The sequence below is a fragment of the Acipenser ruthenus genome, chromosome 9 (assembly GCF_902713425.1).
Source record: "Acipenser ruthenus chromosome 9, fAciRut3.2 maternal haplotype, whole genome shotgun sequence".
NCBI lineage: Eukaryota > Metazoa > Chordata > Actinopteri > Acipenseriformes > Acipenseridae > Acipenser > Acipenser ruthenus.
The window spans coordinates 19,725,879-19,740,572 of NC_081197.1; the positions used below are offsets into that span (position 1 = coordinate 19,725,879).

Below are 14,694 nucleotides of genomic sequence, written 5' to 3' on the forward strand. Positions count from 1 at the left end.
TCTTTTGATATAATGCCTTTATTGTATAGTCTCTCCGCAATTTCCTTAACCTCTTTTATCGATTTATTGATCTTATTGCTTTTAACTTCTTCATATGTATCTGTATTATTTAATTCACATTCTACAGATTTCATATAGTCATCTGTGTTCATTATCACTATTCCTGAGCCTTTATCTGCTGGTCTTATCATTATATCATCATCATTTAACAACTCAGTCATAGCTTGTTCTTCAATATTGGTTAAATTAAGTTTACATCTTTTCTTTAGTCCTACTATTTCTTGTTTAACTACTTCAATATATATATATAATATATGGTAATTAATATATATATATATATATATATAATATATATATATATATATATATATATATATATATATATATATATATATATATATATATATATATATATACATATACATACACATATTACACACACACACACACACACATATACTCTCGGACAGCTTACAGACAAGTCCGCTGGCGCCCGGCCAGACTACAGGGGTTGCTGGTGAGCGGTGAGCCGAGGACACCCTGGCCGACCTAACCCTCCCTCCCCACTGGGCGACGCTTGGCTGCTATATTTATTATTTTAAACAACCTAATTTTGTAACCATGAAATAAACAAAAGCAATTTTACATTTAAACTGAGTTGTCCGATTTCATTTTTTAATGTTAATTAAAGCATTGTTAAGATATAACACCTGTTAAGTTAATGAAGAATATTGTTTAAAATATTAAATTAGCTATATACAATGAACATACAAAATTAGATTTTGAAGTAAATTAATCTTGGTATTTTAACAAAATGTATTTACATTTAACTGATACAAGTTGGATAATTTTGTCTTTGGAGATGCTATAATTAATTGATATACTAATCTATGTAGTTTATTTAATTTAACCTAGATAATCAATATGACGTTAAAATATCCACTACAGTGTGTAGGGGTGCGGTGTTAATTGTAAAATTCATTCTTGTATTCATAATTACTGTTAAGCTGCATCCACACTGGACGCGAGCAAAGCCGCAGAACGTCAATCCACACCAGACATGACCCCGCCTATGCATTCCTATTAGACATACTAGGGATGGGCTGTCTTATTACAAAACAAGTTTTGTTTTGATAAAAGGTTACCATCCTGACCTCAGGCAATTCAGTTGTAAAATAAAGGTTGAAAATCTATAGATCAGAGTTGTTGAACATCCCTATCAGGGTTCGGCAACTTGTCCATACACAGACACGGACGTCCGTGGCAGTGAACATGTCTAACACGCACACACACACACACACACACACACACATACACACACATACACATAATTGTATATAACTTCCGTTTTGTTTGATTTGAAGCCCGGTACATCTGCAGCTGTCAGAAGACAGCTGGACAATAGTAGTATAGTTGTAACTGATATTTTCAACAAAGTTAATCAATTGTGTTTCTTTACAAATTATTTATTTAACCATTTTTGTTTATTAACTTTATTTTAAAGTGCAACATTATTATTATTATTATTATTATTATTATTATTATTATTATTATTATTATTATTATTATTACGTTGTTGTTAAGCACTACATAAATCACCATCTTCATTACTAACATTATTATTATTATTATTATTATTATTATTATTATTATTATTATTATTATTATTATTATGTGTTATGCGCAGGTCACCGATTACTTTGTATTATTTACTTGTATGTAGTTTTTCCTTTTAAAACAGTCCAGTGAACGTGACAGAAGATGCTTTATAAATATAGCTCATAATCTTCAAAACTATGTATGAGGTTGGTAATGTTGGAATTTAGTGAACAAAACGTTATTTACCATAAAAACAAACAAACCAACCAAAAAAAAAAAAAAATGCCATAGTTTATAATGAGGTCACATGTTCAAGTTGTGTGAATGCGGGACCTTTTTTGTGTCATTTTTAAAAGCCAGCAAAAGTGCACATTTTTCTTTTAAATGCAGGGTATGTAGACCACATGTATGCTCTGGTTTATTTTTGCTTATTAATAAACCTATTTTTATGCAACTTGCAGAATCGGAAAGAAAACGTCTCGATGCTGCTAAATGCACCACCTGCAAGCCACCCAGCCATTTCTTCTGGGTGTCTTTGTAGTAGTTAAATTTGCAATCATATAAGTGTTTGACGTGTGTCAAGGGTGTTAACCTTCTGTTTGGTCAGTTTCATTCCAGTCGTACCTCAAAATAATAATAAAAAAAAGAAACAGGTTCTATTTTAGCAACGTGACATTTTCTCAAAGCGATGTCGCTCGTGTCGCTCGCTGCTGGTGTGGATACTCTCATTTGACTCCAGTGACTTCGCTCATGTCGCTCGCTGTTGGTGTGGATACTCTCATTTGACTCCAGTGACTTCGCTCGTGTCGCTTGCGTCCAGTGTGGATGCAGCTTTAGAGCCACTGCTGCATTTTTACCGTATGTAGGGATGCTTTGTTAATTTAGTTGGTCAGTTATTAACATACACTTGCCTATTTCTTTTCTCTTACTTACTCTGTTGATTTCATACTTTGATGCACATGCGTCATGACAGAAGTAATAAATACAAATGTATATCATGATTGGCCTTGGCATATTGTGTCCGGTGGTAAACTGTCTCAGAGAACACTTTTAACCAGAGACTACTGTACTACAGCATACAACAACCAGTCACTGTTACTATTCAGTAAGAGAATGAGAAATAAAACACATCTCAGAAAACTCTAGTTCTCATGGACCCCAGTTCTACCTGTGCTTACTGATGACAAAGAAAGGTAAATAAAGAAATTTTAAAAAGTTGCTGTATAATAGTTATAATAGCATTGCTGTAGCGCGTTCCTCTGTAATAATGGAACTCCTCACTGTTTCTGTTAGGGGTGGTATACAAGTGGTGCTTGTTATAGATGAGGTGTGCATTTTACTAGGGCTGTAACCCTAGGGTCTTTAATAATGTGAATTACACACAGAGCAAATGTGGCTAGTTTTTACTTTAAAAATGTATTTACCACATCACAATGTTGAATCAAAATGCATGTGCTTTATGACATGAATATTTTCATGCCATAACTTAGCTAAAAGTTTATTAAATTATTATACAGTCAGCCTTGGACTAGACCCGTGATGTTATCTCAGCATAACATCACGGATGTAGTACCAGCAACCTCCTCACTGAAAACCTAGACAAACATATCAATCCGCCACAACTGTCAATAACAGAATAAATTACACAATTCCTGAAGTGAATTTTAACTAAAACAGCATGACAACTGTGGAAACCTCATTTGGCAGAGCCTTCAAACTCAGAGCAGCCAGGAGACCAGACAGCACCTCTCAATGAGAGAAACAAAAACATTATAAAAATAAGACACCTGGAGATCGACTCTGAGGGACTAGACAAGATAGAATCTGACAGAATGAAGCATCCACAAAACAACAAACCAACTGGGCAGTCAAAGTTTTTTATGACTGGGTGAGCGAGAGTAACACAAATATAGACTTGAAAACTGTCATGATAGAACAACTTAATACATTCTATGACAATATTATGCCTGTCAGAAATAGCTCCGGAGAGTTATATGGCATAAGCTTCTTCTACGTTTTCTACGTTTTCCCAGTTGGTGGGGAGTGCAGAAAATCAGTCATACTTCCAAACTAGCAATCTTTTCAAATTAGACTAGAATGGGAGAAGTACGTTTAAGTATACATCAAGGTCTGGATTAAATCATAATTACGTCTAATTATTGATAATCATACTGTTCCATGGTATTTATGATCCAATGTATGGAAGGACTTAAATTACCAACATTACTTGGTAAGGATATTTCTCAAGTAGTTGCGTGCACAAAGGTACAAATGTATAATTAATGGTTGATGCTGTATAAAAAGTCATTCTATAATAAGTTATAATAAGCCATTATAACATTGTTATAATAAGCTAGCTTGATGTGGCCCTTGTAATGAGTAAAATGTTGAATACTGCTGAGATAAGCTTGTCTTATAAAACTACCACCTGTAGCACACTGTTTATATAGAAGTTGATTTTGTAATGCTACTGTGGATTTTTAAAAATCAATTTTACTGTTCAAGCTGTTCAAAAGAGGCCAAAAACAATAAAACTCACCCCTAAAGATCAGGTCAGCGAGTTTGGCAAGGACGAATTTCAATAAAGCACTACTTTAAAAAGCAAAAAAAAAAGAAAAACTATAATAAAATAAACATTTAAAAAGAAACTAGTGTGTAAACAGGTATATGCACATACAAAACTGTAAAAACATAAGTCATTTTTAATCTAAAACAAAAGTAACATGATTTATCTAGCGTGTGTGTCACTTGCAGTACAGAATCCAGGTTGAGTTGCTGCAGCCTGCAGCTTTGCAGTTTTCTGATCGAAATGTTTCTGCTGAAGAGCTGTGGCTAGCTTCAAGATGAAATCTCTCCTACCTTGTGCAAAACAAAGGAATTGATGGCTGCCAGGTCCAGTAGAGATAACAACAGGCTTGTGTGTGTGTGTATATATATATATATATATATATATATATATATATATATATATATATATACACACTATATATATATAGTAGGTTATATTCAAAATAAAAACATGTATTGTAAAAGGCATTCAGCCACAGGTAGTTCCATTTGTTTATTCATTTTTTTTTTTTATTAGTTTACATACCTGTATCCATTTATCAGGGACAGCCATGGCTAAGCGGTAATCAAACCCAGTACCTCCTTCTTCTATAGGGCAACATAGACCAGGCATTCCTGAAACATCCTGGAAAACAGAATTGGGAATTTATCAGACTAATAGCCTTAGCATATTGAAAGTTTTACATTGACATGTATTGTCAGAAATGTGTACAGACAAGTATTAGAAAACCAGGCATTCTTCTGATTGGCACAAAGAGCCTTTGAAGGGGGGAATTCACTCAAAAAGAAGCCTTACATTAATTTGTTTGATATCTTCCACAAAACCATAAAAAAACTTCCAAAGGGATATATATTATAAATATGGACTGGAGAGGAGGGCTATAGTGGAAAATTATTGACCCAAGGGAAGACTATTGTTACCGACAGGGGGCTATAATGCCTGAAGCCACACCCTAGAGGTAATAATAGTCTTCCAGAGGGGCATTTAATTGTCCACTATTAGCTGAGTCTGCACTACATATTTAATATACGAATCAGTCAAAATAATGAGAGGCGAGGCTGGTAAGGTAAATATGACTTTATATACTGTAAAGCCATAAATACTTAGCACACTGTTTGTATAGAGGTTGATTTTGTAATGCAACTATGAATTAAAAAAAAAAAACAATTTTACTGTTCAAGCTGTTCAAAGATGCCAAAAACAATAAAACTCACCCCTAAAAATCAGGTCAACGAGTTTGGCAAGGATGAATTTCATGTCAATGGTATTGTGCTGTTAGGTAGACCATTGAAGCAGACAAAAGACAAATCTCAAAGATCTGTGGGTTAAAGAGGTGAGGTACACAAGTGACCTCATGAAAGTAGCTACTCAGCAGAATGAAAAGACTAAGTATCCAGGCAAACCTAAACATTTTGCGCTCCACATTGAATGCTAAACAAGGTGCTGTCACTCTCAGTTCAAAGAGACATTAAAAGGGCTAAATCTGATTACTTTAGTGATGAAATAACCAAAAATAAAAACAAAGTTATGGTAAAAACTGAAAAGTTTAGGATACAGGATGCAATTTAATGTGGGTTTGGACATTTGTGGTGAACTTTGTTTTGATTCTGATAAGGAGGCAAATTATATGTTGCAATAATACTAATCATAATACTATGCTGTCTCTTTTCATTCTTAACAGGACCCCAATGGAAATAAGTCCATATTGTTGACTTTTTGGTTTATCCTGGGTATTAGGTCAACATACTATTCATTTATTTTATGTATGAACTGCTTTTTGTTTGTAAGATTAATCTGTTTTTTTTTTTTTTTTCATTAATTTATTTTTATTGATATGGGTGGACTTATACCAAATGACTTCAATTAAATTCAAATTCAATTCAGTCCTGAAAACTTGGAAAGGGGGGGGGGGGGGGGCGAGAAGGTTAGTTATACTAAACCCTATCAATGGATTCAAGTACAGCATATTAGCGAGAGTGAGTCAACGCCATGTCCTGTTCTCTCCCCCACAGAAAAGGATGCCGTGATGACTCTCGCAGCCATACAGCAGGAAGCAACTAACTCAGCCTCACAGACAGCTGAAGAGTTAAATACTCTCCCAGGGTAGAGCAGGATTCAGGCAATGAAGAATTGGTGCCCTATTCTGAGCTCAAGGAACAAATAGGCAAATTGAGACATGTGTTGACACAATAAATTGTACAGCTCTTGCAAGTGCATTTAGCATACAGGTTTAGGAAGTGCCATCCCAATATATGTGGATACAACGGCTAGAGAAGTCGCCTTTTTGGTTAATTTGCCAGTGGTGGAATCCGTGAATGTCTATTGATTGAAAGCTGTCTTGAACATCGGGTTCTGGCGGGGTGATAAGCATGTGCAGTTAGTCACACCACCTGTGGTTGCGTATCAAGATAAAAGTCCTAATCTCTATCTGGTGCCTAACTTGGAAATGTGCAGCACTATTCAGGACATTCATTGGCTCTGACCTAGCAAACCCTTTATTAGGGATACGGCTCAGATATTGTGTTTGAGGAAAGATGCTACTGCTGAGAAATGCAAAGTTACTGTGACAATGCCGGGGGGGGGGACAGGCAAAAGCCCAAGCTGAAATAGCCAATGCTCAATGGCTCGTGAGCGCCCCGCAACAAGAGTTTACACTGTCATATGACCAGCACGATACCGTTAAGATTATTAAGCTACCAGCAGACCCTGTATTACTCATGGTGCCGAGGAGGGTGATTGCCCATATTGGAGATTTAGCCCTTTATTACTTGGAGACTGATTTTCATCAGAAGTTGAAATATTAGATGTCTTTAGAGGACACAAGTTTCAAATGGATCCTGCTATACAGCAGCTCCTGAATCAAAAAGAACTCCACACAGTGGAAATTACTGTCACTCCAACTGACCTTCAAGTCTCGGATATGAGACTGGGACCAAGAGGCAACTTAGTTATCTTATATTAACTCTGAGCATATTGTCTGGGTTAGTGACTGCTTTGGTTGTAGGAGTGGGGTTAATTGTCAAAAAATACCTGGTGGTAAGGAGAGCCATGGATGTAATATTTCTGGTTTTGCCTCTAGGAGGCTGTGTGGTCCAGTGGTTAAAGAAAAGGGCTTGTAACCAGGAGGTCCCCGGTTCAAATCCCACCTCAGCCACTGACTCATTGTGTGACCCTGAGCAAGTCACTTCACCTCCTTGTGCTCCGTCTTTCGGGTGAGACGTAGTTGTAAGTGACTCTGCAGCTGATGCATAGTTCACACACCCTAGTCTCTGTAAGTCGCCTTGGATAAAGGTGTCTGCTACAAATAATAATAACTGGAGATCTAAGATAATTAATTTAATGAAAAAGGAAAAGTATTTATATCCTTTTAGGATATATATAACCAAAAAAAGGTTTGCAGCACGTCCCATCAGGAGCTCGAAAACAGAGGCGCACTAGCTTCCGAGACAACCTCAGAGCTGGGCTCTGCCTTGGTAGAGAGCACAGGTCCCTCTCCTTCCTCCATTTCAGTGGGAAGGAGTCCTCGTTGCAGGAGGCTGCTATAGAGGGGGCATCCTCTTCCTCTGCCGTCCATGCCGATGATTTCAGCTCATTTGGAGCCGCAATCAGAGCGGCACCAGTCTGCTGCTGCACCAACAGCTCCAGGACCTGGACCATCTGTGCCTTCAGGTCCATAATGTCCCTCGTCTGTCTTGAGCGTTTAACCTGCTTCACTGACTGTGGAGATGGGGAGCAGCTGTGAGAGGGTGGCAGCTGAGCCTGTGCCTTAGACGGCTCGGTCATAGGGGACGAACATTCAGTCCCCATGGCCCTGCTAAGCCTTCTGCGAAGCACCTGGGGCTGGAAAGCCGCACAGATGTCACAGAACGTCTTGTCCCGTAGGGCTGAAGTGGCGTGCTGGACACCAAAGCACCGCACACATAATGTATGCCCATCCACCTGTGGCACGTTCACCCGTCAGGACGTGCAAGCATGGAACCAAGACATTCCAGCTGGGGTATAACCCTGGCACTGCACACTGTCTTGCACTTAATGTAAGCACGGGAGCACCTAAGCGCTGTGTGTACTGAGGTACCAAAGCACCGAGGGTACCGCGCGCATCAACGAGAGGGGCAAGCCAGGTCTCAGCACGAATGCAAGGGAATTACAGTCGACTCAGAAGAGCTCGAAAAACACTGGTTAGTGACACTGAAGCATACCTTACCGTAGGTGCAAGGCAAAAGAGTACGTGAGCTCCGCTGAACGACTACTTAATCCCGGTAGGACGTCCTCGGTAGGTGGGACTGAGAACATCCATGGAGGGGTCTATCGGCAGCTCTGACAAAAAATGCTCAGCCAATACCTACCTATGGCAGGCATATCCCAAAAGTATTGGTTGGTGGTCGTCTTCGAATTGAAAGGGAACTAAATTAATCATATGTCTACATAAGAATTAATAAATTAATCATATGTCTACATAAGAATTAATAACACTGAAGTACTGTTTCATGTTTAGTTATGCCCCATATTAATAGAGGTCGATATTGCTAAAACAGTATTTTGGAAAAAGTAAATGTGAACACACACAAGTAGGGCTTGACGTTTTCAGGTTTTATTTTTAATCAGGTGATGTGCATTTAAACAAATTGAGCTGATTATGTTTCATAATTAAACTCAGAAAAAAGATGTTAATTACAAAATAATCTGTGTTTTTACCTTCATATATATATCTTGCCTGAGTCAAATACTGGTACCCTTAATTTAATTTCAAACAGAGCTGACAAATTACATTAATTATTTATCCCCCTTCCTACTTTCAACTTGCATTTTAAAGACAACTAATAAGGTTTAAAGGCATAGTATGGACATGGCCTTATCGTCATCTAACAGGACCAGGAATAAGCTAAAAGCCTGAGTCATGTTTAACATGCACACACATAGAGAGATGTTCTAAGCCAATAGTAGTTATAAATCAGTATTCATGCAACAAGACAATTTTTTATTTCAGATACCAAGCATGTCTGCACTGCTTACAAGCAAGAATGAAACACACCAAGATAATACTGATTTTATGAGTGATTCTTCCTTTTGTTCGAAGCAGTTCGTTAAAATTAAAAATGAAGATTAATTTTGCTTAATCCCAGGCCTGGAACAAAGCTCTTTTTAATCACTAAAACAATTCACCACACAGTGTGATTGTTTATTTAGTCCTTTCAAATCTCTCTTGTAATGTACTGCCATTATACATGTTTCAGCTGCAAAGCCTACCTTCTAGAAAGCAGTTCTGCTATTTATGCACTACTAGTGAAGTGTTCATAATGGTCTAGCTCAGTACATGTTACAAATAATTCAGTCACAGGAAAAAATATAGTGACAGTTGTATTTACACTCATCCAGGCACAGCATACAATCAGACATGCTGCTCTCAACACTGCCGCCTCCACTGTAACCTTGATGCAAGATCACTACATATTATTTCTGAATATAATACACACACACACACACACACACAATTAAGATCACATAGAATAGACTAATTCAGTGAATTAAAGCAATGCCTCGGTGCACTCATAGCTGAACACTTATTTGAACACAGCATTCTGCAATGTAATTATTCACCACAGAGAAAGTGAAAATACACTTCTCCTATAGTGTACATAAACAAATAGGCAATGCAGAATTTGAGAATCGGTTAAAGGCTAGCAAGGGGATCATCATCGTTAACTTAAGAACAGACTCTGACACGTTCAACTTGTTCCATGTGGAATAACAACAGGTTTTAGTCTTCTCACGAAATCAGTTTATTTTATTTTTCTGTTCTAGCATCATGGCTGACAGTGATTTGGGAATGCTGCTGTTTGTGCTGTAATGATTTTTTTTTATTAGCAATAGAATGTAATTGTGGTGCAAGATATCACAACATAAAATGAATTGATGGAAATACGCCACGAGTGGTGAAAGAACATGTTACCAGTGTAATGACAGAGTTATTAGCAGTTGTTTAGTGCAAATCCAGCTCAATGTTAAACAAGTTCATGTTTCTTGTATATAGAGATGTTTTGACACGCATTATTATGACATACTATCATGCCGCTATAATTACGGTTTCAGCTTTGTTTCTACTCTGATTTTCAACCATTCTTATCGCAGCAATAGTAGGGGGTACAGCAATATTCTTTTTTAACAATCACTTTGTGAGATTATCTCTTTAAATCTTAAATGGTCTTTCAATAGAAATCGTATTTTAAAAGATATAAAGGAGGTCAAACGTCAATTTCCCCTGTGAACAATTAAAATGTCATTTTTTAGCAGACCTGGAGAAAAGGCTGTAATAGCTACAGCTTTAGTACTTGGCGCCAAAGCAGCGGTCTTTGCTGACTTCATTTCCTACGGTGGTTAGAATTGGATTGGATTAGTAGTTTTAAAGTTATTTTGATTTTAATGTTGGTTTTTGACGCATGTAATTTCAGGTTTTGAGAGGTGGCAGTTTTCCATCAGGTCCTCTAAGAAAGACACACAGTAACAGAAAGCGCTGTGTGAGAATGCTGCCTGTTTGGCGGGGGATATCGGCTCTGAGCTTGCATATGTACATATGTGCATTAAGTGATAGCTTTTTAGGATTTAGTTAACATACAAAACATTTTTACAGCTACAGGATAGAACAAAATATGCATCCAAGTTCATACATTTTAGATTAAACCATGGAGCAGCTACTCTATATAACTAAAGCCATTTCAAGCTTTGAATAACTTCAGAATCAGTTGTCCTATTAAAAGTGTATGAACAAAATGGATCTTCCTAGAATAGTTCCCAGTATGTCTGTACATTTACCGTTTAAAAACCTAAAATCTTTCCTACCACCATGGCTGTTATTTTTTTAGAGATTAAACATCATTTATTAAAGATTTGTATTACAGTCTAAACTTTGTGATTATTGGTTTATACAATGTTGTCTGCCAGAACTGTCACATTATCAATTCAGACATATCAATGTCTTTAGCAAACAAGGAATCTAAGTGGGTAAAAATATGTGAAGATTTGATGCTGGGAATTTATCCAGTTAAACACATCTCTCCTCTCTCCTTTTTCATTATCATTATTGTATTATTATTGTTCCTTTACGAGGCAGGAGCCAGACCTGCGTAAAGGGACTACTAGAATAAAGAGACTAAGTGTTTGTGACTTCAGCAATAGAATAGGGTTTTCCTCTTGACTACTCGAAGAACCGCCTCGAGGTGAGGCCAATCGATAGACCTCCAAGCCGGGAAGCGAGGTAACTTCCCAAGGGGAAACTAAGGAAGGATAGAGGACGATCTAAGGTCTCCTTGGCTTACTGAGACGTCTAAATTGAGAGAGGTCAGACTCGGCTGAGTCTGCATGGAGTCTTGCGATCTTTGCAGGGAGAACAAAAGTGCTATAAAAGAGAATAAAGAAATAAACACAAAGAGGGCTCTCTCCTCTGCCCCCTGCCCCCTTCCTCCAGCTGTAAAAGCCACCATCGATAAGTTGAGTCAATGAGTAGCTCAAAAGTTGGGAGAAAGTTTTGCTCTCCGAAGGGGGAGACTGGTACGGGTGCAAATAAATAAATAGATTTAAGCAAGAGAATGGAAAACGAAATGTAGTTAACACTTTTGGCCGGAGGGTCCCCTCTGTCCAGAGGGAACCTTCCTCTCAGAGGGCGAGACGACGCTGCCGGCCTCTAAGGTTGGGAAGTGAGCTTCACTTGCCCCCAAAAGAGGACCCAGCAACTGTGACACCAATGCAAAGAAAATAAAAATATACCATGGTTCTTCAAATTTAAGTTTGGGTTACAGTCATGTGTAATGTTGGGGTTCTACCAGATATCATCTGCCCCAATACTTCTTGTACTGCACATGAAAGCAATTCACCTTCGTACATGCTGGGCTAAGACAGGACATTTTAGTGTTTTCAATTCTCAGAGCCCAATATGCATGTTTTTTTTTTTAATGACAATCTGCCACACCATTGTCTCACTTGAGATGGAATGACCCATAGGTAACAGAATTGTAATGAGGTTTATATACAGTACATAGCAATGGTCACACATAATACATTCGTACACAACAGCAAAAGCTATATTAAGCATTCAATACAACAGCCCAACCCATTGATATGCCATATGTATGCATCATCTAATTTACAGTTGGTTTCCAAATCTTGACCAGGTTTTCTTTATTTTTTTTTACTGTTTCTACAGCAACTTCTTGATTTTGATAATATCCATATTATCAAAATCATATCCATATTAATAGTTTTATTATTTAACTGTATATTCATATTAGGAAAGGGTATTCAAGTAAAATCAGCAGTAATATAAAAATGATGACAATTCCACAACTTTTGTTACTGCTAACAAAATCTTCTATTACATATTTATTTCCTGATTTAAAGAAAACAAACAAAAAAAAAAACAATGCAGGCACACTGTGCACAAGGTAAGTACACAGTAACCTGAAGCTTCTATAGGAGTCTAGTGTATAACAAAATACAAGTCTTGGCACGGAGCATTACGGCCGCAGCAGGGCGGGGACACCTACAGGCTGCTGCAGTGTTGGACCTCCACTGGGAGCTTCATGGCGAAAACTAGGACCACTGAAGTGTTGGACATGTCAGCAGGTGGGCCATGTTGCTCAGGACTGCCCAACTATGGAATGTGACCTCATCCATCCAGGTAAGAATGTTCAATTACCTCAATAACTCAAGCAGACAGGTTTTGTCCTTCCTGTGACAGTGGATGGTATACAAACCCAGGCTCTTTTGGATTCAGGATGTGGTCAGTCCCTAACAAAAGAAGAGTTAATCTCACTGGGACATAAACAAGTAACGGGACGGGTTAACCAGGTCCGACATTACAATTTTCCCTTTCCAGTCCGATGTCGGACCCTGTCTGACATCATCAAAGAGACATAAAAAACAGGTCTCTAGTCATTTTTTCTCCAGAAAAAGCCGAGAAAACCATTCAATGGCCGAGTGAGACCGATAGGAGCTGAAAGAAGCTAAAAAAAAAAGGGGTGGATCTGAGCAATACACATATCCCCGGCACCACAGAGATAACACGGCCATAAACAAACAAGATAGCTGCTTCTGCATCCAGCGCTCAAAGAATATCACAGACATTTGCAGAGATTTTTCAGATGTTATAGTAATAAAATAATGACTTGGAACGCATTATTGAGGAGTTTGGTGATAAAACGAGTGATCAGAAGATGACTTATCAGTATGCACGACTATGAAGAGGTATGTGAAAAATACAGCGAACAAGGGGTGGGGTGGGGCTGGGTGTACTGTTGATATGCAGTGCCCTTTAAACCTGTTTTACTGTGAAAAATACTTTTAAACAGCGTGTCTAAAATAAACTGTGAAAATAAATTGGACCTGATGCGCCTGAGACGAGCTGAATAAATGGACGCAAAGGGTTAATAAGTGCATTCATGGGGATATGAAGGTTACAGTAAATTTTAAAAAATTGGCCAGCAGGTGATGCAAGTACAAGTGGGGTTGGGGGCGGTGAGTAGTTCAAATATTGGTTAGCTGCTGTGACTGCCCCGCTCCCTCCATTGGCTCAGAAGGAGGATGTAATTGGAGACATCTTCCCCTTCCACGACCAGACCAATTTTATTTTCATGGCTGGTCCGCAAGACATGCAAGCATTCAAGGATACAGATCATCAGGACATTAGTTTACCACCTCCAGACTGATGTTTTGGTGGAGCGTTTTAGTAAAACCTTAAAAAGCATGTTGTGCAGATTCATTGAAAGTGACATGCGCAACTGGGACCATCTGATTCCTCCCTTTCTCTTTCCTATCAGGGAGGTCCCTCAGGCTTCCACAGGGTTTTCTCCATTTAAGCTACTGTATGGGCGGAGACCCTGGGGTGTGTGCTTGATCTGGTCAGAGAGATGTGGACAGAAAAGCACATTTATCACGTAAACCTCCTGAAGCCCTGGCTGGGATTAACGGGCTACTATCGGAAATTCATCCCAAACTTCTGCACACTTGGTGGACAGTGCTGTGCCAGAGCGCCTTTCTCGCTTTGAGCAAGCCAGTGCTGTGCAGTCCCGATTTCTGTAGGAGGGTCACCCTGCAGACAGATGTGTCCAAGACAGGTCTTGTGCAATGTTGTCTCAGGAGGTGCGGGGAAGCGAGCACCCGGTCCTGTATATCAGCAGGAACCTCCTTCCCTATGAGAAAAATTATAGTACCATCGACAGGGGTGCTTGGCAGTAAAGTGGGCAGTTGAGGCATTCCTTTAATGCCTCCTGGGGTGACACTTCACCCTGATTAAAGACCATGCCCCTTTAGCATGGCTCCACTGGATGAAAGACAACAACGCCAGGATCACGTGGTGGTACTTAGCGCTGCAGCCCTATGCCTTCAGGGTAGTCCATTGAGCAGGGAGGCATAGGGTTGCAGGGTTTACGAATGGACTGGTGATGCCATTCTGGGGGGAGGATATGTGACAGAGGGGAGATCTGTGCTGGCTATCAGGCGCATGTGTGATCCTGCGGGGGGGGGGAGTGAAGCCC

The 14,694-nt window shown here is 38.8% G+C and overlaps 1 protein-coding gene across 1 annotated transcript in view; it reads right to left on the bottom strand.

Annotated features, from left to right (window-relative positions):
- The window catches only part of LOC117407251 (1,4-alpha-glucan-branching enzyme-like), a 267,703-nt gene that overhangs the window by 96,896 nt on the left and 156,113 nt on the right, over positions 1-14,694 (bottom strand). Inside the window, exon 10 of the mRNA XM_059029676.1 lies at positions 4,694-4,792. Coding sequence (XP_058885659.1) covers positions 4,694-4,792 — 99 coding nt within the window. The remainder of the gene's footprint in view (positions 1-4,693; positions 4,793-14,694) is intronic.